At 41.5% G+C, this 25931-nt stretch overlaps 1 protein-coding gene across 1 annotated transcript in view; it reads left to right on the forward strand.

The window, feature by feature from the left end:
• Positions 1-25931, forward strand: part of LOC147248939 (roundabout homolog 1-like) — an 83783-nt gene that overhangs the window by 11795 nt on the left and 46057 nt on the right. The window contains exon 2 of the mRNA XM_086225984.1: positions 7349-7675. Within this exon, the coding sequence (XP_086082110.1) occupies positions 7349-7675 (327 nt within the window). The remainder of the gene's footprint in view (positions 1-7348; positions 7676-25931) is intronic.

Genomic DNA, 25931 nt, shown 5'->3' on the forward strand with positions numbered 1-25931 from the left:
CCCAAACAACACAACAATTACAACACCACAAACTAACCAGCCTTTAAACACTGACCCATGAATCAGAGGTGCAGCGCCTCTCTATGCCCCGCCCACTGGAATCAAACCCCCCAGGATCTTTACGTCCAACCGATGCTTAGAACTTGTAGGGTTTAGTTTTAGACGTTAATTTTCTCCACCAATTTTTTTTTTTTCATTCTGACAAGTGGTCACAAGTTGAGATTTTGGTTTCATTTAAGTTTTTTTCATGGTTATTAAACAGCCTGCGAGTGATAGGTGAAGCTAGCATGAGCTTAACTAATAACGACTTCTGTTTGAAGCCACGCCCACTTCGGGTCTTTTATCCAAATATCGCTTGAAGCGACTGGCAGTTAAAAAAAAAAAAAAATACAGTGACACCTTTAATAACTTGAGCAAATCCACACAGGAACTGAATCAACAGCATGTGAAATCCTCACCACTCAGAAATATAAATTATGATTTTGTATTATTAGCTTTTAACACAGAGAGCCTGATGGACTTTCTGTCCAGTCCAAGTGTCCTGATGACCGACTTGGCTCACGTGTTTATTGTGCACCAGCTAGGTTCTTCTTTCATTCTGCCCCGAAGACTTCATGGCGTGTTACCTTCTCACTGAGCATTTAACAGATGGCAAGCCAAAGCATTTTTTTCCCTTTTTTTTTTAAAGTACATTTGAACAATGGCCTCTTTGAAAAAAAAGAAAAAAAGAATTTAGGCCTGAATTCATGACATATTTTAATATTCGTAAAGCTGTCTCGCCGATACTCTTACTGAAATCATGAATCAGTTATTACATTCATGAAAACACATCTAATCAATCTCCTTATTGTGTGTGTGTGTGTGTGTGTGTGTGTGTGTGTGTGTGTGTGTGTGTGTGCGTTTAAAGCAACATTGTTTCACTTCATGTGAGGATTTGCTGCTTTTTCTTCGATACGCTTTGTTGCTTGGACTCTTTGAAGATGAAAGACTCTGAGATGAATCAATTCAACGTAAAAGTCACTGAAATAAACAGATAATAAAAAGTAATTCTCTGCAACTTCAAGCTTTCGGTATGTTAAGCTTCCGAGCAATTTTTTTTTTTTCTCCTCATGCTTACATTTCCCCTCAGCTTGTGTTTCCCTCCCCGCCCGGAACATCTGGGACGGGAGGCGTTATCATGTCTGTGACCTTGACTCTCCTTCCTGGAGACTGCCTCATTACATTGTTGGAAGGTTTGCAAACACCGGTTTTAAGAGTTGCAAACAAACTTTCTTCCATGCAGTAAAAAGCACCTTTATGAAAGTGAGGATATCAAATGTTTCAGCGGTTGCAGCACACACCTTGTCCCGGGCCACACACAGACACAGAAACACACATTCCTCCCCTCACATATTTGAGTGAATGACAGTGTTCAACTGTTCTGCTTAATTGTAGTTTATACAGCCTGAGAAAGAATGTCTGGTATTTATTAGCTCCCCTCTATTTTCCTCTAGGAATTGACAAGTGTTGAGTGCACTGCCCGTCTCCATTGGAGGAAGATAACAAGTATCGTTATTTATTTATTCAAAAGTTTGACATTTTTGGGAGGAAATACGTTCATTTCTTGGATCGATGCCGCTCTCGCATTTACCTATTAAAATGTTAAGCCCCTGATAGTTGGCTAAGCACGAAGAGTGTGGGAAAACCTGGCTCTTCCCACAGGCAAGAAGATGAGCCCACCAACACCTGTAGGAGATGTCATTTTTTTTTAAAAATCCATACAAGAACCAAAGAGATTATGTGTCGGGAATAGGATTTTGGACGCAAGATTTTGGAGCATGTGTTCCTGTACCATCACTGTGAGGGTTATTTTGACCGCTGATCCTCTCAGCCTTCCTCAGAAACCAAAGAATCTGAGCATTGCTTCTTTTTTAAAAGGATTTTTTTCGAAGTGCATTACGTTTGCACTTGAAGGAGAAGATTTCATGATTGAACATTGGGATTCTTCAAGTATTTAGATGCATTTTAATGAAGTTCCCGTGTGAAATAGTAAAGACCACATGTATAATAAGTACAGACATTCCAAGACCAGTGTTTCCATAAGTGTGTGAGGCTGCAGACAAGGTTTGTCTTGTTTTTCATCATCAATTAATCCAATAGTTATTTTCACCCTTTACATTCGAACTTGAACCCCAGGCCGCAGTAAAAGTACCAAATAAAATTAAACTATTGTTTGTTTTTTTTAAGCGAATCGTCTCTGATCACCAGGTAAAGCTTGAGAGTGTCAAGACTGTTGTATAACAAACAGGAACTAAAGTGAGTATCATGATACGCACACAGTTCACTGTGCTGAGCCTTCAAACTGGGCCGTGGTCTCTCCTCTTCTAGCCCCTTTGATGTAGCGCCGAATCCATATTAGTCAGAACTTGGCCTTCGAAGAAAGTGTTTATTGAATGTTTTCCTGACAACTCTGTGTAATCGGATGTGCTTAAAATACCAAAGGTGGTGCATTCATGTTCCGCAAACACTTGCATAATATCCCCCACTTGTCACACTAATACTTTGGCTGTGTGAGTCGAGTGTCAGTGCGTCAGACGGCTCTGTCGTCTGTATATGAAATGTATTTTTTGCCCTCGTTTCTGATTCACCCTCCTGCAGATATAAATTCAGGCTTAATCCACAATTTTATGCAGTAACGCCTGCACTGTCACGCCTAAAGAAGAAGGAGCAACATCTGTCTTACGTTTTTGTTTTTTTTAGACTGACGAAACGTAAAAGATCCTCAGTGTTTTCTTAGTTTTCTGCAGTTCTCTTGGGTGCCACTGTGGTGTTTTTTTGTTTTGTTTTGTTTTGTCTTTGTGAAATGTGTCAAGTCTGTCTCTAACATTTTTTTTTAGTGTCTAAATGTTCCTGTTGTCTCTTCGTCTTTTGTTCTCTTGAAACAAACAACAAAAAAACTAATTTACTTTCACAAGACTTGACAATTCCATCGACTGCCCAGTTTTAAGCCTCTACTAAGAGTGCAGGGCTTTATTAGCTCTTTCTGCTTTGTACTCCTCCAGAGTGGCGTTGTGGCCCCGGAGCAAAGGTAATCCCACAGCACCTCCGGTGGAGATTTACTGCTTCCTCAACTGTGGGCTCGGTGGGCTCGGTGTCACTGATCAAGCCTGATTGTTTCACGCAGCTGTCGGCAGCACCAAAGGGTGGCATTAAGTCGACAACATCCACTGTCAATAGATGTCACGCGCTGCTTTTGATGCACTTGCTTGTTGTGAAGAACAACAGAGACGGTTTTGCACGTGCAGACGTGACTTTGACTGTGAGCCCAAGTTGAAAACAGTCACAGTTCCATAACGTGATGTTTTGGATACTCCAGTAAAGCATAAATGCAAAAAAAAAAAATTTCACTCCCATTTGTGGTGAAAAAAAGTGTACAAAAGGTTTCTTTTTCATAGAGGGTTTTTTTTTTTTCATAAAAACTGCAGTTTCAAACGTGTTATTATTATGATGACTAGTCCAAGATACACTTGTGCACTAATCCTGTTGTTTAGTTAGCGCTCTGAGATGCTGCACCTGTCAGGTGGAGGGATCTACTTGGATAAAGTTGGAGGTCTCACTAACAAGGATTATTAAACATTTGTGAACAAAATCTGTGAGGAAAAAAAAAAGCATGTATGAAGTCTTAGCTGTGAAAAGTAGAAGCAAAAACAAAAAGTTGCGTTTTTATTTTTCTTATTTTAGACAGCTTGTCTGCAGGGTCGTACCTTTGGAATTTGACAGCCGCTGTAACCTCAGCGAGTTAATTTGACAGTGGTATTTGATATCTTCTCTGTGTATTTCTTCAGTTTAGAACCAAACATTCACAGTAGCCTCCTTCCACATCGTCTGCAAGCAGTACAGTAGTTTGGATGTCACCGGGGTGGGTCCGTCCAAGACCACCAACATGGCGGTAAATTATATTTGCATTTATCACAACTTCCTATCGTGATCTCAGTGCTCAGGATTTGTTTTTTTAAGCCCGTACCTCCCTGCCGCCCCTTTATCACCTCCTTTCCCCCCCCTGCTTTATTTTATCCCTTTTGCTGTCTCATCTTCCTTGAATATTCACCAAACCAACTTTAATAAAATGCAAAATACCTGGTTTGTTATTTCGACATGCTATGGCTTTTTCCTTGCGAATTCTCCTGAGGGGGGCACAGTTGTGGAGAGCTGACGGAGACAAAACGGCTTTCTCTTTTGTATTTGTAGCTCTTCTTTCTCCCTCTCCCCAGATCTTCACAAGACAACAGCGCTGCCTCGGGGATAACTGACACAAAACATATTTGTAGGGGCACAGGTGCTACAAATGACCTTTGGTGTGTGTGCATGTAGTCCATTGTGCATCTGTGCGCATGTTTTTGCATACTGATTGTGTACTGGCTGCTGGCCCTTTGCAGATAAAGCCTGGTCTTCTGCCCACTTGTGGTGGGCTGATGTTGCCTTTCTGTAATGCCGGGGAGCTTAGGGAGCTTCTCAGACCCCCCTAGGCATCAGCCCAGCACAATTAAGAACAAGGAAAGCAGCATGTGTGCTGTAAACAGGGACCTTGGGCTGGAGGGGTGGGAGCGTGGTGTAAAATGTAACAGGTGATACTTTGCCGGGGAGAATAATTTGTCTGGCTCATGTGCTGTTTCTCTCTCAGCTTGCTGAGAAATAATTTCCCCCGCTTTTTATAGTTTCTTATCTGGCACTTTTTTTTGTTTTTTAAATTGTAGCCACACTTGTAGCTGTCACATTATTGTCCAGTAAGTATTTCAATGATTGCGTGAAATTTGCAACATATATTCATGGTCTCAAGATGATGCATCATATTTCTTTTATTACAGATTTAGTCAGATGGAAGGGTATAGAATAAAGACCAACATTTGCAGTGGCTGGAGGGGGGATATTTGTGACTTATGTGATCGCCGTACTTGCTTCTGCGGGGCGAAAGCATCATCATTTCATTTTTCTAAAAATTCACAAAAAGTAGAACATGTGGAAGAGGCAAGAAAATGGAAAGAGCGAATAAACTACCAGAGACGGGTGCAGAACACAACCAGGAGCTGACCGGCTTAAGGAACAGGGTGGAGCAGGTGGAGACAATAAATTTTAGGAAGTCAAAAAAGACTAAGACACAAGGAAAGTACATTTCAAAATAAAACAAGAACTGCCTAAACTGTAGTCTTAAAAAGATGAAACGTCCAATACTGAAATGAGGAATAAAGGAAATACAACACAATGTGTCATGATTTGTTTCATATTGATCCCCAATATCAATTTAATGGGTTGTCCAATTAAAATGACGACATTTATTCAAAATTAAAATCCAAATTTGTTTTCAAAATCATGCAAAAGTTCTAGAACCCGCTGACTGTTCCATCACAGTCGACATTCATGTTTGTTTTTTTTAGATTAAGTGCAATAACATGAGTGATCCACTTCATCTTTAGGACAATCATCCAGTCTAAAATTTCAGTTTATGACCAAACGCGTACAAAAACCAATGTCCTTCCCATCAGTTTGGATTTTTTGTTGTTGTGCTTGTTGGGTGCCATGTAAGGCAGCACGGTGGTGCAGTGGTCAGCACTGTCACCTCACAGCAAGAAGGTCTCGGGTTTGAGTCCCGGCTCCATCACAGGATCTTTCTGTGTGGAGTCTCCATGTTCTCCCTGTTCCTGTGTGGGTTCTCTCTGGTACTCCAGCTTCCTCCCACAGTCCAAAGACATCAAGAGAGGACGAGGCTGATTGATACTCTAAATTGACTGTAGGTGTGACTGTGAGTGTGAATGGTTGTCTGTCTCTATGTGTTGGCCCTGAGATGAACTGGTGACCTGTCCAGGGTGAACCCCTCCTCTCACCTGAAGGCTGCTGGGATAGGCTCCACCCCCCTGCAATCCTTAACAGGAATAAGCAGAAGACGATGAATGGATGGATGGATGGATGGGTGCCATGTAAACTAACAAATGACGCATGACTGTTGACTCCTTGTTTGTTTGGTTAAATTACATTTTATTACCTTCAAGCTGTCTAATGTAAAATTATAAATGTTGTTTTTAAGTGTGTGTGTGTGTAAGTCGTAGTAATAAAGAAAAAAGAAAAAAAAATGAAATCAAGCTTCTAGGAATTATGGTAGATGCCTTTTTTTTCGATTACTTTTTGCATAAAGGATGAGATAATATCACCCTTTTCTTGTTAAGGTAGTAAATTTCAAAATAGGCAAGGTGTTCTGTGTCGGAGTGAAATGTGAGTGTGTGTGTGTGTGTTTGATTTAGTGGTTGCTGCAGGAGTGTAGGAGCTCATCACTCTGTAGCCCGATGGTGATTATCTGCTTTACAGGGCCATTGGCACATTAAAGCATGACCTGCTGAAGGCCGTGTAAGCCGGTGATTGTACCAACATGAAAGAACCCAAAAGTGTTCCCACAGCAATAAAACTGGTAAATAGTATCTGAGCGACTCATTTCCTCCACAGTGTCTCCTCGCTCACCTTCACTCGAGCTGTTTTTTTTTTTTTTTTTAAAGGATTATCAATCTAATTGAGATGATGTAAATAATAACGTCTGTCGCTTCTTTGTGGAATTAGCACTGGATTCGTAATATTCACTGGAGGGAAGCGAGAATGTGCGTGCGCGTGCACGTGTGTGTGCATGTGTGCGTGCGTGTATGTGTGTGTGTGTGTGTGTTGATGAGTTTGGAGCATGGCTGGTGTGTGAGAGATGTGGAGGTATTGGTGGTGTGTGCCTGGTTCTCATTAGGGAGGTTAGCTGTGTCGTGTGTATGACAGCAACTCCATTGTTGCACTTTTTCATGACTGAAATTTCACCGTGTGCATGTATGTGTGTGTGCGTGTGTGTGCGTGTGTGAGTGTGAGTGCGCATTCATGTATAAAAGTGCTTCTATGAGTAACACTGGAGGGCCTGAATTATATTTCTGTTGCTGGTTTAGCAGTTACGTGAGCTACGGAAGATTCATGACATATTTGGGATGTATATTCATTTACAAATACTTAACTTAAGCCATGTATTGAAAGGTATTATATCTGTGGGAGTTCAGCAGACAGCACTCAGCCCTGTGGGGATCTGACTGCTGAAACAAAAGTGAAACACCTTGTGAGCGACAAGGATTGTGTGGTAATTACATTGTCAAACTGGATTATTGTTAATACACGGCACTTGCACAGTAATAATAATGTGGCTTGTCTAATTCCTTCAGAGCTACTGCTGCTTTGATTATATTTATTGCATGGAAGAATTGTTTCATTGTAGTGCTGTCATCTGCTCTTTTTATATTCCGTTTGACATTTCGAGTAATTATTATATAGTTAATTTCCCACCCATCTTCCCCTCTAGGGTCTCGTCTTCGCCAGGAAGACTTCCCTCCCCGCATCGTCGAGCACCCCTCTGACCTCATTGTGTCCAAGGGGGAACCAGCCACTCTCAACTGTAAGGCGGAGGGCCGTCCAACCCCCACAGTGGAGTGGTATAAAGACGGGGAGCGCGTTGAGACGGACCGCGACAACCCCCGCTCCCACCGCATGCTGCTACCCAGCGGGTCTCTCTTCTTCCTACGCATTGTCCACGGAAGACGGAGCAAGCCTGATGACGGCAGCTACGTGTGTGTGGCTCGCAACTATTTGGGCCAGGCCATCAGTCACAATGCATCCCTGGAAGTAGCCAGTAAGTTCTGTTGGAGATAATGACGCAACACACATGCATGCACACACACACGCGCGCGCGCACACATTACCCCAGTGACTAAGGAGCTATCTCCAAGGGTTTTATTATTATACGCTCATATCAGATATTAATCATGGTGGTTTGTGTAAATAATATTATAAATTCATTAATTAAATCTCTCATTATGCATAAGACAAGAAGATTATAACTGTTTTATCTTCAGAGAAATTAAGCTGGGACAGATTTGCTCTGTGTAAACTTCAGATTATCCGCTGCTTGTTGTCTTGAATAAAAAATAAAGTAAAAAAAATGGTTATACCCTTTGAACTGTACGTGAGGTATCTGTTTGAATACTTGCTTTATTTGGCCTCCTTTTGTCCATTTATGGTCTGGGGTCCCCGTCCCCCCCAATTTCAGTGACATGTGGGAAGTCGACCCACCTGTCAGACAGGCAACAGCTGTGTGTCTGCTTTAGTCTTCAAACAGGTGACAGCATCAGCCGCTGAATCGTAGACTTGCAAATATCAAGTGTGTTACACTGCTAGTTAACCAGCCTTTCGCTGCAGTACGACTTGGGCAGGAATGTAGCAGGTTGCATGCAGTTGGCTAACGTGTGTGTGTGTGTATGTGTGTGTATACATTAGAGTGATGGAATGAAGCCAGTGGAGGAGCAGGCAGAGTGCAGAGGGCTAAAGGTCAGGTGTTACGATCATCAGAATAGAGTAAGCGCAGATGGTGTTTGGAACCTCGCAGAGCACTATAGTTCTGCAGGAGTGGAGCTGAGAATGCGCTGATCGAGGGAAGAGTTAGTGATGAGGTTTAATAACAACCACAGCCGTGCCTCAACACGCTACAGAGCTCCTCATCCTTAACTGCTCCTCTCAGCTGTGTCAGCTCACACAGCTCTAACCAAGCTTGGTCTCCTGGGCAGATATTTTGCAAAGGTTTTAGAATAATAATACCCCTCTGGTATCTGTTTCACCCTTTGAATTCTAATGAACGAGATGGTCAAACCATGTCATAGTAACGCTACATCAGCACTATCCTGAGAAGCTAAGCCCTCTAGGGAGCAGGAGAGTTTATTACTTTGAGTTCACTAAATTTACTGCCAGGTTTTAAGGTTGAACGGGAAACACAGGGAGGACTTGTTGAAGCTGCCCGGATGAGTTATGTCTCCCTGCCTCATCCCGCAGAGGTCACGCAGATTCATGGGTCACCGTGGGGCTGGATAGTAAAACAGAGGCCGCTTTGGTAAATGCTGCTGAGTTGGGACGTTTAAGAGGAGAATGTGGAGTGTTACAAGAATGACCCTGTTCTGTCAAAGGACAGATTTGTACATTTATTTGTCATTTATCCTTCTTGTTGAGTGGTTGAGGAGCTCCGACTACTTGCAAACATGTTATTGCCACTGTGTTGTTATCAGCTGCTCGATTACAAAAAAAGAAATTCTCTCATATTTGAACCTGTATGATATACTTTTCTGCTGAGAGGTCAGTGACACAGCTACAAAAAGCCTTCGTGTTATCGAATCCCTACTATCAGTTTGAGCTTCGAGACCCTTTAGAACCAAAGTCAAGGAGTCAAAGCGAACTGAAGTAGTAGTACTAGTACTATGTTATAACACATTTTCTACAAGCTCTTGCAGCAATCGGGCAAGGGATTTAAAGTACTAGTTTTTCACTTAGTCCCGAAAAACTTATTATAGTCAAGGCTGAGAACTATCCAAGGAGAAGGGTGAGGCTAGCCAGAGCAGACAAGCTAGATCTGACCTCCATCAGTCTTAAAAATTAAAGTACCCATTAGTTAATCTGCGCTGACTAGGAGATGAGGTTTCAGAGCCTCTCCGTCAGACACACCTCTGAAACCTCGTCGTGAACCTGACTGTCGTAGGGGAGACAATGGCCGTGTGTCTTTAGCCCTTGTCTGACGGACTGGAGGCCCCTTCTGTGTGTGTTTTTATTTATTTATTTTTTTTACGAACCAATTATTTTCCGCTTGAAATACTAAAAGCGTAACTGAAAAGTAAGTTTGAATGAAAATAAAAATGAAGCATCACAATTTAGCTTTGCTATATATGATGTATGTCCAGGATATATTTGATGTCACCCACAAAGTGTCTGAATTGACTTCATATCTGGTCACTTTATATAATAGGACTTCAGAAACCTGCTGCCCATCGACAAGAACCCCACAGAGCATAAATGAATAACGAGAAAATGAATAACCTGTTAGAACTTTCGCTCAAAATGAATGAATTCTAAGGAGCGGAATATACGTACTCCATCATCACGTTTCAATGCCGCAGTGATTTTGGTGAAATAGAGCAGGGATGATGACATGTGGGGAGACGGCTGACAAAAGACAGTGTTTGAGTCTGACAGATGTAAAGTGATGGGAGCAGGAAGGGAGTGACAGAGACAGACGGAAGCAGAGGGAAGAGAGGAAGAACTGTCTGTCCTTCAAGGCTTAGAAGTGAAACTTGTTTGCAGAAAATTGAGGTGACGTGGTTGAGACAGTGACAGATGTGGTATGTGCTGGTGCCTGAAGCGTGACCACAGGGTTGAAATACTGTGTAAGTACACACCAACACGCACGCGCACGCACGCACGCACGCACACTAACACACACACGAGAAGCCTGTCTGAAAGTGAAAGGGATTGAATGAAAAAAAAGAGAAAAAGACATATAACTTAGTTCCCATCCTATAAATGTCACAGAAGACAGTCAGCACATTTTTTTCAGCCTGTAGGGACCCTAGAGGACCCTGGGAAATGAACATATGTCCTATTGACCTCAGCCACTTGATTCAATCATGAAGCACTTTATTGAGGTGAAGGCAAAGTCACAGCCCGTGTACCTTAAAGGTTATTGGATAGTGGACCTGTTTTTAAGTTCAGTTGGGGAGAAGAATAAATGATATTTTTAAACTAATTGGACACTGCCATTTGCTTGGGGAAAGTGGCTGGGATGAAGGTTAAGCCACAACACTGCGGTGCAGTAATGAGCCAGAGAGAAGAACACTAACACGCCCCTCCACATGTGGAAGTAGAAGAGAAGGGCCGCTACGTTGACTCAGATTCACTCGTCAGTGTAAATGTTAGTTATTTTGTTTACCGTCTTGTCTTTGCGTATGCAGCTTCAAGTCCCTTCGTCCGTAATCCATACCGATTAATCTGTACGATCCTCAAAAATGTATCGACGCACCTTTCTGATTTCAAATCGATCAGATCACCTACATATTCAGAAATGTAGGTAGGATGTTTTTTAATTTGGACAGGTAACAATCAAGCACAAGGCTTATTTATGTCATATGAAAAGATTTATTAATGTTACTCTGTTACTCCAAACCTGAAAACCAATAACTTCAGAGTTTATTGATCCTGATAACCCAGCAAAAGTGACCGAAGAGTAATGAAAAAACAGTGAGAGCCGGCTATTCCATGTAGTAGTTGGGCAGCGACTGGAACAGTATCTAGAAAGTGTTTGCCTCTGTGATATGTGCCTCTCACAGTGACCTTGACCTATAACCTTTGATCACCAAAATCTTCTCAGTTCGTCCTTGAGATCCAGTGGACAAAATTTGAAGAAATTTCCTCCAGGTGTTCCTGAGTTATAACGTTAACAACAAAATAAGTCGGATGGATGGAACCTGAAAGCATAAAGCCTCCGCCCTTTTTCTGGTGTGAAACATAGAACCATAAATGTAAGATATCTGACTTTTTCAGGTGAAGGCTCCCAAAGGCAGCTCTGGCCGAGGATCAGGCGGCGTGCTGGTGCAGCAGTTTGGTTTCAGAGATCCTGATTGGATGCTGCTCTTTCAAAATTAATCACTGCAATCTGTTCTATGTTAGATCGCCGGGGGCGTACAGCAACCTTTGTCTCTGTTTCGTTTTCATTTTTACAATTCTTCCACATGTCGTTTGTTTGTTGGCTTACGTGTCAGTTCACATCTCCAGTATGGGATCCATTAAAAACATTTCTCAAGACTGCCTTCTTCACGTCAAGCTTTAGAAATGAAACCTAGGCGACACCTCAATCACCAGATGATCTCACATGATCAGATCAGCTCTGTTCTCCTGCACACTTCTCTGTGATCATTTCAAACACAAGTCTTTGATGTCATCCCTGCAGTCAAGACTCCTTTTAGAAAACACATGATTTTAACCGAAGCAGGCCTGTCCTCTCAGACCTGACTCTGGTGGTTCCGCCCAGCGGCCTCGGCGGTCAGTGGGTGTTGAGCTCCACGTTGTGGATGAACATTATTGCCCCGCTGCAGCTCTTCTCCGCCTGTCAGCTGGTCGAACAACTAGTCGAAAGCAAAATAGCCGGATTTGAAATGTGTTTGACTGCTGCAAGCAGGGTTGTTTTTTTGTGACGATTATTTAAAAAAAAAAGAAAAAAAAAAAAAGGTTTCAGCCTTTACAGCAGGTATATAGAGCTGGTTTCTGAGACAATTATACATTTTATCAATATCCAACCTATTACCATGACCTGTTCGAACACTTTAAATAAGCATGTAATGTCCAGGAATTTCCATTAAAGCCACACTGTCACAGTGACTCCCCACCAGAAATGGATCTTATGTGAACAGCGAAGCAGTTCACTACTCAGTCCAATGTTTACTGTATGTTTGAACACTGAATGTATGCAGCCATTTTAGTTTTCATAAAATTAGCTATTGGAAACCACAATGGTACATAAGTGAACGCATCAATATGACGGACATGTCCGCTGAAGTGAACATGCTCTCTGAAGTGGATGATGGGATATGCATGGCTCAGTCAGGCTGTGAGTTTGACAGCTTGAGGTGGGACCCCTGGTCTGCCTCCCTGTCCGCTCCTCTTTGATTGTAATGGTATGCTGGAAAAGTAGCGGGTGCTAGAGACGCATGAGGCGGTGAAGAGAGAGACGGACTCCTCGAGGTCAGGTTCCCTCTCAGCCTGCCCCTACCCATTAACTAATGGCTTCTCACTTCAAATAGCTGTCACTGCTGCTGACAACATCCTGTCTGTAGTCACTCTGGATAAATGCAATGAAAGAGCATAAGTAGCGGCGGAGCTCTATCTCGGAGGAAACTTGTCATTTTGTCTCCATATGGACGAGGGCTGATATTGTTTGATAGACAAACACTTTAAAAACGCTCCTCATCCAGAGCTTTAAAGTCAGATATCAGTGCTAATTTCAAATTACTCGTGACAGTCTGTGAACACTTTTTGTGATCAGTCAGTGAATCACACCCTGGAGACAGCTGGTTTGTGTTTACAGTGTGGAGACCGGAGGCGAGTGCACTACAAGTATTGTCTAAACAATTTTAGTCGCTCTATTCCTCTAGGCTCAGCGTTTCCAAGAGCCAGATTTGTGCCAGGGTGTCAGGATGATGGGAAAGACTTTGTTTGGTTTGGTGACAGGAGAGAGTTGGGAGGAGGTGGGGTTGGGGATGGGGGGGGGGGGTGTAACTCAAGAGGTTCTGATGAAAACCATATGCCTCTTGGCCGTGTGGTAATATTATCAAAAGTCGTTTCTTTTATGTGTATCTGCTCTGGTTTGTGTAAAATATACTGTATAGTACCTTTTCTCCATTCGCTCCAGATAATCAGATGCAGCCTCACAGACTTGTGTGTAACAAGTTTGTCTTGAATCGTGTCTCCATCAATGTAGTTTGGTGTGTTGCATGAGATGAGCTTAATGGTGACAACAAAAATTGGATAAACGTGCAAGAAGTTTTACGTTTGCTACAGACGCCGTTTTTTTTTCCATTATCAAATAAAGGTAAAGTCATAAAATAGAGGATGGAAACACTCAAATACGCCATGAAGTCTCAAATCTTTGACTAACTCAACTAACCAGCCTTCTCGGTTGCTTGCGTCTTCCCAGATATTCCCAAACTTTGTCTTCATATCCGGAACAGCAACGTAGCTGATGCTAAACTGCTAAACTAAAGAACGATTCCAACTTCCCCAACTGAAAGTTCTTCCTCAAGAACTCTCTCATCCATGCGTAATATTTCTATACTGCTAAAGTCAAGTTTATTTGCTCCAAACCAATTGATGGATAGGTCCCCATTCTTTGCAACATTTCTACACTACACTAGGAAATAGTCTGAATAATAAGATCAATTCAGACATGCTCTTGCCCAGTGTAAATACTTGGTTTTGGTGGTGTAGAACGGGAAGGAAGCAGTGACATGATGCAAAAAAGTATCTAAATAGCATCTTGTTAGTAAGTCTTTAGCCTTTCCTCGAACTCTATGAATAATTTGCCATCTGCTGCTACTGACAGAATTCCCAGAATATCTTAGTTTCTAGACATTTTTGCTCTCTGCGATGAGTAATAATGGAGAATTTTCATTTTACTCATATTTTAACACAAATATCTGTACTACCTACTGCTTACGTTTCCAAAACTGGCTCTTGTCAGCAGCAGTTAAATGTGCCGGGGTAAAATGATCGATTGTTACTTTTTCTTTTCCATCATTGTGCTTCTTGAAATTAAATCAGCTGTGTCACCATGCAAATGAATCATCCACCTTCGGGAATTATTTTTCTCATATTTATAACTCTCACCTGCCTTCATTCACATTTCTCTCCGTGTCAAGCAGCGCACGTGTGCTTAGCGTTGCACAAAAATAGCTTCAAAGACTTTTTCTTGACTTAAAGGTTGAATCAGTTCTTCTACCCGAATGAGTCTTTTTCTTTTTTTAAAAAAAAACAAACAAAATCATCTACTTATCTCCACCTCTTTCTTTCTGAGCCTCAAGTACAGCAAATGTAAATGACTTCTCTTTTTTACCCTCGGGTGGTTTTTATTATATCATACCAGTAGCATGATAGAAACCTCATCAACACACCAAATATTATCCTGCTCTATTCACACATGCAACAATCAGCCATTTCAAAGACTTCTCAGCTGGTTCGTGACAGACTCAGACATTTGACTTTTCACCAAAAAAAAAAGGTAAATAGTTCATGCTGCTTTCACAGGAAATAAAAGACTTCCATCTATCCATTTTCTAGCTCTTATCCTGTTCAGGGTGGCGGGGGGGGGGGGGTGGAGCCTATCCCAGCAGCCTTCAGGTGAGAGGCGGGGTTCACCCTGGACAGGTCACCAGTCCATCCCAGGACCAACACATAGAGACAGACAACCATTCACACTCACAGTCATACCTACAGTCAATTTAGAGTATCAATCAGCCTCGTCCTCTCTTGATGTCTTTGGACTGTGGGAGGAAGCTGGAGTACCAGAGAGAACCCACACAGGAACAGGGAGAACATGGAGACTCCACACAGGAAGATCCTGTGATGGACTCAAACCCAGAACCTTCTTGCTATGAGGCAACAGTGTTAACCGTGCCGCCCAAATAAAAAGACTTGTGTTCACATATACTTTCTTTGTCTAATAATTGACAGATACCATTAATTATAGCCACCATCCTATTTCTCTTCTTTTCTCTGGCAAGAAAATGCTTGCAAGAAAGACGCCTCGACAAGAAAACAACAACAACAAAAACACTGGCTGAATGTAGCTTTATGTGGGATAATAAGTTGGGAAGCATTGTGAATTCTCACTCTTAATGGTTCCCCCACGTTACACACACAAAGCCTTTATTTGTCTTTGTTTTATGAGCGTGTGTGTCTGTTTTTTTCCTCCCCGTTTTATCTCTTTGCACTTATCTTTCGAGAATAAATTGCTGATGAGGAGAGACAGACCTGCTACAGGAGGGGGAAGAAAAAAACCAGCAGTCTTGGAAAGTCAACTCAACAAATCTGTTAAGGATTGTGTACAGTGGGCTCCTGTGTGCTCTTGTAATGACATTAAACACTTTGGGTTTGCCTATTTCTTCTGCATTCCCCTGTCCAAACCGTGCCGGGTATCATTTTCGTATGGTTAATATATCCAGGTCTAATTGTTGCAGAGGAAACTCCATGCGGCTCAGCTTATTTCCCCCAACACTAAAAATCTTTTCTTCCCTTTCCCACATAACACTGGACCTTTCTGGCCCCCTGAGCAGTAATTCTGCCAGATTTGACCCATTTCCAATAAAACTTCATACTTGGTGTGTCAGGTTACTAAAGGAAAGCCTGGTCATGTCCACTTTATTCACTCGTCGTCTGATTTTTAGTTTGGGAAGAGGCTTTCCGAAGGGACAGATAATTGATACTCAGTTGTGGAGAGATGATTCTAGCAAAAGAAAATAAGAGTAAAAGCACATCATCAAGCCACAACCTGCAACAAACCAGGCACGGACAGAAACTGTGGCTAGTGTGCCCACAAAATTGCTTCAAAATTGTGAAATGTTGAAGTAATAAAGGCGTAGTAATAAAGGCGTAGTTGCACACTGGTCTTGCTGTCACTTGAGAAGGGAGGAAGGATGGTGAACTACTTGGCTTAGAGTCCTTTAAAATTGGGTTGCCACCTCTGCTGAGTCTGATCTGATACTTAAACTTAAATGTTCATGTACAGGTTTATTTCATTGATTCTTATAAATAAAATCCTATCTAAATCTGAAGAAGAGAGGAAGAAATCCTGTCCGTTTTTATCTGATAACATTTTAAAGTTCTTGAAGAGGGGCTTGATTCATTTATTTAAGCAACAATCAAATTTGCAGAAGGCTAACCAGTAGGCTGGATTTCTACTCTTTTATGAATTCGTCTGTGCAGCACAAACGTTACTGGATTTAATAAACATCAGAAAAGGATGAAGAAAAACACATTTTCACTGAGTGGTTAATATTCTGTCACATGTGGAAATTAGAAACATTAGCCAGCCAGTCACAAAAACAAATGGCAATTCTATGATTTGCCACTGTAACTAAATGGTCATAACGAAGTAAATAATAAATTATTTTTCCACATGTACTTTTTTTTTTTTTTTAATTTGCGCACTGGAATGTTAAGAGCTGGAAAACATATGGCTGTTGTAGCCAAGAGCTTCCATTCTAATCACATGAAGCTGCTGCACAGACCACGACAGCCACAGCGTGGACCTGCACGGCAGAACTGTCCTCTTGAGGGCTGGTCTGCCTCCTCCCCCCCCCTCGGCTTTATCTGTAGCCATGTAGCCTTACTAGCCTTACCAAGCCAGACTTGGCATATAACTGCATAGAGAATAAAACAGCCTGTGTAAGAATTATTGAAACAAATACCTCACTGCATCAGTAAGGCAACAGAGAAATGCTGTGGGCTTTTCATTTCACGTTGAAATAAAACAATCAAATCAATGGCGTTGTAAACAGCAGAAATACATCCTGATAGAAAATTCCTTGGAAAAACTCAGAAAACCCAGCTGGCATGCAGCTGCACCCAACAAAGATGGAGCTGGTGTAGTAGGGGGAAAAAAAACAAAACCAACAAAAAAGCAACACTTTGCCCCACCTACGTGATGCACCACTCGCCTGGTGTATTTCAGAGCTTTCATGGGGCAAAGCTGTTCAACACTGCAACACCACAAAAGGATACAGTTGTGATAGGTTTTATTACAGCTAAAGCCAACTCAAATGCCGGGATTCGCCCCTGATACTGTTCCTTACAATTTGGATGGCATTTGGCAAAGCTTTTTGCCTTCTATCACTGAGTAAACCGGTAAGGCTAGTAATTCATTTTAGAGAATAATTAAACCCAATGAAAGTCCCTTCACGCAGTTACAAGGAAAAAAGTGATGCTGTGTAATTGTGCCTGATTGTTTGAGTCTGCAAGTGAAGGGCTTCCTTTCTACAAGTTCATTGAAATTCTAGTGTGATGTAGTGCAGACAAGACCTTGGACTTGATCCGTTTTTTTTTTTTTTTCCAAATTATGGACCATTTTTGAAACGTTGAACATCCAATTTGCTCAAGAAAAACAAATGTTTGCTGGTCATTTACATCACCACTACTACACGTATACACCAGCGTAAACACACACATCCTTGTACTTATATCTTTGTGAGGACTTTCATTGAGGTAATACATTCCCTGGCCCCTCACCCTAAACCTAACCATCTCCACTGACTGCCTGACCCTAACCTTGACCCTAAACCTAACCATCTCCACTGACTGCCTGACCCTAACCTTGACCCTAAACCTAACCAGAACCTGATTCTAACCTCCACCCTAAAACCAAGTCTTGACCTTCAAACGGCCCTTTGAAGATGTGAGGACCGGCTTCGAAAAAATGTCCTCACTCTGTTGGTAAAATACATATTCTAGTCCTCAATAGCAAGTAGAAGAAGACACACACATGCACACACACACACACATACACTCACTCACTAACACACACACACACACACACACACACACACACACACACACAAAGACTTTCGTGCTGATTAGTCAGAAAAATTCCCTCCCAGGTGTTAAACTCGAATTAAAATACATATTAGATTAGCGTGTGCTTCACAGGCTCAGTTGATTGTTGGGAAGCTGAATTACTTCAGTGTGTACACTGTAGAATATCGGATGTATAATATTACTGTTGTCTCTCAGCTTTGGCTCTCGATACCCTCAAATAATTGCAGTATGTATTCACAGTGAAGGTCTTCTCATTTACAATTTGTCATTTAACTCACTGAAATAATCTGTCACAAAAAGCAAAATATCATCTGCATAGAGTATGATGCTCCTATGGAAAATGGTGTTGTGATGATTTAATGGTTATATAAAAAAAATAAGAATTACAGCACTCCAACAATCTTTAAGGGTAGTGTGAGCAGTACTTCACTTCTCTGACTACTGATCTCCAAGCAGTACTTGAAAGAAATGACACCACAGAGCAGCAATGACAGACACTTGGTGTTTCTCAGCTGCTGGTGTAGCCCAGAAAAAAAAAAAAAAACTGTTTATGCATTGCAGTTCCTTCCACCCACATACAAGGAGAAGTAGTAACTTCTCCTATTGGCTGCAGATGTGATTTATAACTCATCGCATAATAAGGAACAAAGAGAGAGCGAGGAGTGTTTCCTCAATGGAAACCTGAATAATGAGATGAACACTTCCAAAGCACCACAACCATTCCTGTGCATGGCTGGCTGTCAGTTCTGCATCCTCTATTTCCTTCCATTTTCCCCATTCTCCCCATCCTCCTCCTCTTGTTCCTGGAGCATCCCTTCATCTCTCTCCGGTGGGAATACGTCAGATTGTGCAGACAGGTTTGTGATGGAGCCTCTGTTGTGGCTGATTTGTCAAAGCTGCACACTGAAAGCTTTGATGACCAGTGATGTGCTCCCCATTATAACACTGTCATACACCCTATACACGGGAAAATAATGTATGTTTGTGTGGTTGAGGAATGTATATAATATACACAGGCAGACTGTGAAACAAATGTGTGTCTGACTGATAGCAAATGCTGTTTGTAAAATGGATTTTTTTTGTTTAATAAATTAAGATTATGCAGTAATTCCGGGAATACCTGTGATTCTATATGTCTTGAACGTCAGCAGCCTTTTCTGATGTTGACATTGCGGAATTCGGTTAAATTACTTTTCCAACTAATTGCGTTGCCACATGCGGATGTAGAAATAATTCATCTCTGTCTCTGCTTAGCTGGCAGTTTCCTTCGACAATCATAAACTGAATTCTCTTATTCTGATCTGTTATTAAAGCCAATTTCTAAGGTTTTATTAGGAGAGACAGAGCAATGAATGAGGGCCCTCTTGAGTTTATCCACTAGCAACATTACATGTTTATAGGTATATTTCCATCCTATCTATCCTCTCAAATATAGAAAATTATATTATCTTCACATGTAATAAAGTATTAAAAGATGCCATATTTCATTATGCAAATCCCCTTCTGCCAATAAAACCTTCCTCTCTGTTTGCTCACTCCCTTGTTCTCTGTGGAAAACTCCCATTATGTTTCTCCCAGACTTCTCAAGGCTGTTGCAGAATTATAAAAGAAAGGAAAAAAGAAAAACAGATAAGAACACACATGCAATATGAGTGGCTGAAGGAAGGGAAAACGAAGAGAGGTACAACTAAAATGATTTTCAGATTGGGAGCCCACAGCACTTATTCATATACAGACACAGTAAACGACCCTACACACATAAATGAAAACCACTTCAAGCGATTTTTAATGTAAAAAGTATTTTGCCTTTCAATGCCGTCGGTGTATTGAGCTCTCAAAGGTGTTTTTTTCATTGCTGCTTTACATCTTTGTGACTTCAGAATGCAGAAAGAGCCAGCCAAGCCTATTCAGATGGAAGCTGCATTTAGTTTCCAAATTCTGAAGCCCATTAGCTTCAAGCTACATTATACATCGCTGGCTCTTTCTGCATTCTGGAGCCACGAAGAAGTGGCACAGCAGTGAAAACATGTTTTTGTGAACTCGAGACATCTGTTTGAGAGATCTTGGAATGCAACATGTATCTCAAAATATCTATACCTCATTATGTTGTTTTTAATGTTTGTCATTTTACATCCAAGAGCTAAATATGTGTCTCTTCCCTACACATGTAATGGGTTCCAGCTATGCAAATTATGCCAGGATTCTCATTCGAACAGCAGCAATCATGGGACTTTACCTCAGCCAAGCATAAAAAATTTGCCCATTGTAGTGCTCAAAGAAATAATTCGGTTTATCATTAAATATTTCAAGCTGAAAAATCCAATAATAGGAATCTAGGTTTTTAATGTCACAGTGAAAATTTTTGCAGAATACGATAGTTTCATCTCTGTGTCGTCGCCTAGTTTCACTTTAACTGTCATGTGTCTTGGGAGCCATGCATGAAAACACAAGTACAAGGGAAGCTGCAGCTCTCTTATTAGATTATTAGGATGATTCACTGTCAGGAATGGCAAAGGACTAAGTATAGGGTGCTCATTAAGTGATCAGCTTAACTAAACAGGACAGCCAATTAATACAATTAAGTGTGACTTTTTGCTCTGGCGTGCTGCCCTTGTGAAGTGGTGCTGATGCTGACATGTGATCATGGTGGTTCCCCGTCCCTGGAGACCTGAACAGCTGACTTGACTGTCAGACAACTTATCAAATGTGTTCCTGTTTGCAGGAATAAAAAGGGTTGCATTGTGATATCAAGATGTATACTATTTCTTGCCGTTATAATCCAGGGAGTCTATGATCAAAATGATTGAGAAATCAAATATAACAATACAAAGAGAGTATTTTAAGTAAAGCATGCTCCTTTTACTGTAATAACATGCAAAGGTGATAGAAAAACAACAATATGTTTAAAAAAAAATAAGAGGAGGAAAGCGTCATTACTCAAACTCAGTTGGACGACACCACTCATTCTGGAGCCGCATTATTTGTAGGAGCAGATAAGTGAGTAAATGAGGGCAGGGTATCAAACTTGAATACTTTTCCTTCAGTGCTACTGAGTATCGAAAGACGTCTTGTGATTCTACTCCAATTTTCAGTCTCTGAGGAGTAAATCTCCAAGTTGCGGTTTATTTTTCTGTTGTAAAAATGCTTTAAGTGGAAAAATGCTCAATATGCTGAAACATAAAACCATAAAAAAAAAAAAATTGAAACAGACAAATTAAGTTAACCACATTTTGGTAAACTGGTTTATATCTTCATGTTAGTAAAATGGCTGTTTTGAGTGTGTGAAAATTCCGACGAGCAGAAACTAAAACCAAAGTTTTTTTTTTCCATGTAATTTCATTTTTATTTTGTTACAAATTGATTTGTGAAACAGTGGCACAGTAGCGCAGTGGTTTGCCCGGCCGCCTCACAGCAGAAGGACCTGATTTTGTGTGGAGTTAGATATGAATTATAAAAAGAGATAAATTATATTCCAGTGAGATGTGGCATAATGCTTGACAGAAGATTTTGCATCGTAGAGCCCTTGCGTTCAACACGACCTTCCGTTTCTTCTATTGAGTAATGCACAGTATACGGTAGGTCAACTAGTTTAACATCCCTGAGTGAGTATTTTCTCAACATATATCAGTTCTGTGAGATCCCAGCCTGTCCCGGTAAATTGTGCATCTTAATGTGTCTCCTTTTCATCTGGCTAGTTAATTGAAAAGCTGGACCTTTCCTCTGGGCTTGTTTTACATCTTCTCATTGAAGATTCACAGACCCCCTTTTTCCAAGCCTCCTTCCTATATGTTATCCCGCGGAGCTGCCTAAGAATTACTGAATTCATTTCGAATAAGTGAAGAGAGCCAGGATTCATGGCTGGACCGATAATTGGATTGATCAGTTCTGGAGATTCCTGCAAATCTGCTACATTCATTAATTTCTTACTGTGGTCATTAAAAAGTGCAATAATCTCAATCAATGTGAACTCATAAATGAGCGCAACGTGATCTTAAACAGTTGCTTTTCCTGCTCTTCAGCGTGCAAAATACACGTCTTCTTAAAGGTCTCGCACTGAAATGTCAGCACCCCACCCAACACATAGACACACATTATTGTCCATTCTGTTCTGTAAGCGTGAGAGGCTTCTCAACTTAAGTGGCGGTTTAATTGACAGCTGCTTCAGTAACTGCATCCCCTCGCTGTCAGACGAGGAAGTTTTTTGCACTAATAGCCATCGGACACCTGGGCTTCCAGTCAGTTTTTCTTTGAGGTTTGTTGACAGCAGTGCCGAGACAGCGAGTGTGATGTTGGAACGCTGTCAGTCTGATGTCTGATACTTTCACTGTCACTTATTCTCTTGTCACTCACACAAAACGACACTTACGAACAGAGAAAGCTGAAGCCATGCGGTGCATTATTATACCGCTTAAAAACAACAAAAACAACAACAACAACAAATCAGGGACAGAAACTGATATATCATATTTAATTAGAGGGTTTTGTTTTTAAAAACATTATTTATACCCTCTCTCGTTTTGTCATCTTTTTTTTCATTTTCTTCTGAGTCTTTGTTTATCTCTCACGCACAGTTCACATTCTGCATGTGTTATCATTTTAATAAGCCTTCGTGCAAATAAACAAAATTGAAAGAATTCTTATACTGTACACAGACGGTATAATTGTAAATATTTTGGGTCAGGCCACTTATATTCCATCTTCCCTTCCTAGCGTATTTTCTCTCTGGGTTTGCTTGTTTGAGTAAAACTTGGCCTTGGGTCTGCCTCTCTATCTGCTGCTGCTCTGCTGGCATTGATTATCTCTAACCTGAGGTATCCAATGTGTGTGTGAGTGTGTGTGTGTGCGTGTGTTTGTTTCATCGTCTAGCTCCACTGCATGCTGAGAAGGCAGATATCTCCTGAGGTTCTCTTGCTTGGCCATAGGGGAAGGAGGCAGTGGGGAGGGATGCAAGGGGAGATATAGGAGAGAGGGCAGAGGTGCTTAATATCCACTTACTGTTCTCTACTTGCAGAAATCAAGGTAATCTTATCTTTTGGTGTACTTCTTTTGACTTCACAATGAAATTAGGTCTTTCTAGTTATCGAGCTATTTTATCATCCACTGCCTCTGGAGATCACGACATGAGAAAACATCGTATGAGGCTTCAAATTTAAGATTTTTGTTCACTTTCAGGAAAAAGGGGCGGGGTTTAGGTGTAACAACAGCAAGTCTGTTTTTTCAAAACAACAATGGCAGATGCTGAAGAGGTTAGCATAGATGCCGCTTTAGCACTGTACACTTTTTGTTATGGGATTGTAGAATAGCTTGGAGTCTGCCAATTTAACACACAAATGTATAACATCAGGACAGAGGACACGTCCAGGAATCATTCAGCTCAGTCTTTTACAACTGTAATGACATCATCATGACTATGCCAGTGCCGGCGTTTAACACACACATTGAACGGTGACATTTTCAGAACAATAATGGCAGATGAAGTGAGTGTCAAATTGCCTGTGTCGCTGGAAGATTACATTCATACATCTGCTAAATCAAGCTAGATTGTTCTAGTTGGATGCCGGTTACTTAGACGCTGGTTAGCTGGTTGCTTTTGATGAAATACTGTTTCCCTTCTGAGGTTTATTATATTTTCATCATCAAGTACAAGACATCAGTCGTCACAGCCATGACCCACTGGCCCCTCGTCCCATTCACACACCAAAGGCAGGTTATTTGCGAGGCAACCCCCCACCCCGTGTCCTTGCTGTTCATACTGAACACCTTTAAAGGCGCATTAAGCCCGCGCCGAACAGGCTGCATGAAAGAGGCATTTGGTGAACACAATTTCAGGGGTTTGCCACTTAAATTACAGTGCCATGAGCAATTTGTGACAAAAAAATGACATTTGAGATGAGAGATGATCCAAATGCATAAAACAACAGCAGGCCAGCAGATATTAGAGACCAAAATCCATCCATCCATCGTCACCTTCCGCTTATTCCTTACTAGTAAGGGTCGCGGGGGGGGTGGAGCCTATCCCAGCATCTACAGGCGAGAGGCGGGGTTCACCCTGGACAGATCACCAGTCCATCGCAGGGCCAACATACAGAGACGAACAACCATTCACACTCACAGTCACACCTACGGTCAATTTAGAGTATAGAGACCAAAATTTATTACACAAATAGAAGAAACAGGGGTCCAGAAAAAAATGGATAATTAACTGGTTAAGCTAGCAGGGTAAAACTAAACAGGCTGACTAAAAAGAGACGAGACCAAGACTGAATGAAGCAACAGGATCGCAGCTGACTAATGAGACAATGAGCAACAGGTGGTCAAAAATGAGGGCAGACAAGGAACTGACTGGGTGTGTGACTGTAGGCCCTTTTCACAGCAGTGTAAGTCATCCTATTAACTAGGTTCCTGTTCGGTTTGGTGCATTACAGCCCTTCAGTGAGCCAGCATGTACTATACCAGAGTTCTGGACAATCTAAATGGAACAGGGCCATAATTAATTTTATTAATGACACTTGTGTGTACTGTGAATTTCAAAATGTCTGCTGCGGAAAGAGCCTACAGGAATGATAAGAAGGAATGAAGGGAAGTAATTTAAAGTGAAACAAAAATAAGGTTCAGCTAATTACAGGACAAAGCTATTCAAGCGGCAAGTTATAAGGGGGGAAAAAAAGGTGTTACAAAAAAGTTCACAACTGAAAATCTGCAGTCTGATTCGACGTCAGGATAATTTCTTGCTGAAAAAATGAAAAGCTAAACGGGGGCCAGGGGATAACAGATGGATTGTGAGATTGCGTTTCAGCTAATGTGTTCTTCCTCACGCAGACTATTTACATGTATGGAATCAAAGCTCGCTCAAATGTGATTGGTCAATACCACTCAGATTACAAATGGAAACTAAAACCCCCTCTGTTGCCAAATCCTGTCCCTTGTCTACACATTCTGTATTCCCATATAGAATGCATTCAGAGAGATTTTATTACAGTAGGTTTTTAGCCACCACCTTATGAATATTAATGATACCAAGGTGTTTGATAGAAAAAAATTGAGATCTGTTACTGCTCCCCATATTGCCCTCAGTAGAAAATGGTTTCATTTGAGGGAGCTGGCCCTTTCAGAACTGGTGACAGCGATTGTTGCAGTCAAAGTCTTTTTGCACTGTTGTGTTTACAATTGAAACCTTCCACATGTATTGGGAATAAACACATAATGGATAGGAATGCTTTCTCTCTGGGTACATATGTGTATTGAGGAGCCACAGCACAGTTAGACGAGCAAAATTGCTTCTGGGAGGGAGAAACGCAAGAAGCTTCACACTCCCATGAACACACAGCAGGGAATGTGCTGTATGTTGTTTACAGTATATACAGTCTGCCATTAATAGCTCACCCTGTCACTCCCATTCGGTTCCTGAACAGAACGACAAGCTCACAGACCCCGGGACTTTAACAGCTCGAGCATGTTAGTCAGTACGCTTCAGTTGATGCTCTTAAACGTGGGTTACCTTCAGTACAAACACCTGCTGGGTCTAATCAGGGGGTTCCGTCGCAGCAACCATTTCTGTTCCTTGCCTTCTATTTTACTCCCTAGCTGCTGCAAAGGTTTTCCGCCTATCTATTTTTGTTATTTTTTTTTTTTTTATTCAAGCGGTTGTGTATCTTTAATATTAATCTGAGCGGAATAAAACACAGCGTCACATCGCAAACCAATTAACTTGGACACATGCTGCCATATGAAACAGAGAAGAGAAATTTAGAGGAAGTTGACCGTAGCTAGACAGAAAACCTTGGTGTGAGGTGGAATTCAAGGCCTGTTGCGTGGGAGGTGGAGATGGTAACACAACAGGCTGAAACGATAATTAACACTGACCTCATCTTGACCCTGATTCCCTCCTTCGCCTCTACGGAACCCACAGACTCTGTCCGCAGTGAAAGACAACATTTCATTTGATTCCACAATGCCAAAAATGTCTTCCCAGAAGAGGTTATCCCTCTCCC

The sequence above is a fragment of the Aulostomus chinensis genome, chromosome 15 (genome assembly GCF_037954235.1).
Source record: "Aulostomus chinensis isolate RoL2024-O1b breed Wild chromosome 15, RoL_Achi_v1.0, whole genome shotgun sequence".
NCBI classification, from domain to species: Eukaryota; Metazoa; Chordata; class Actinopteri; order Syngnathiformes; family Aulostomidae; genus Aulostomus; species Aulostomus chinensis.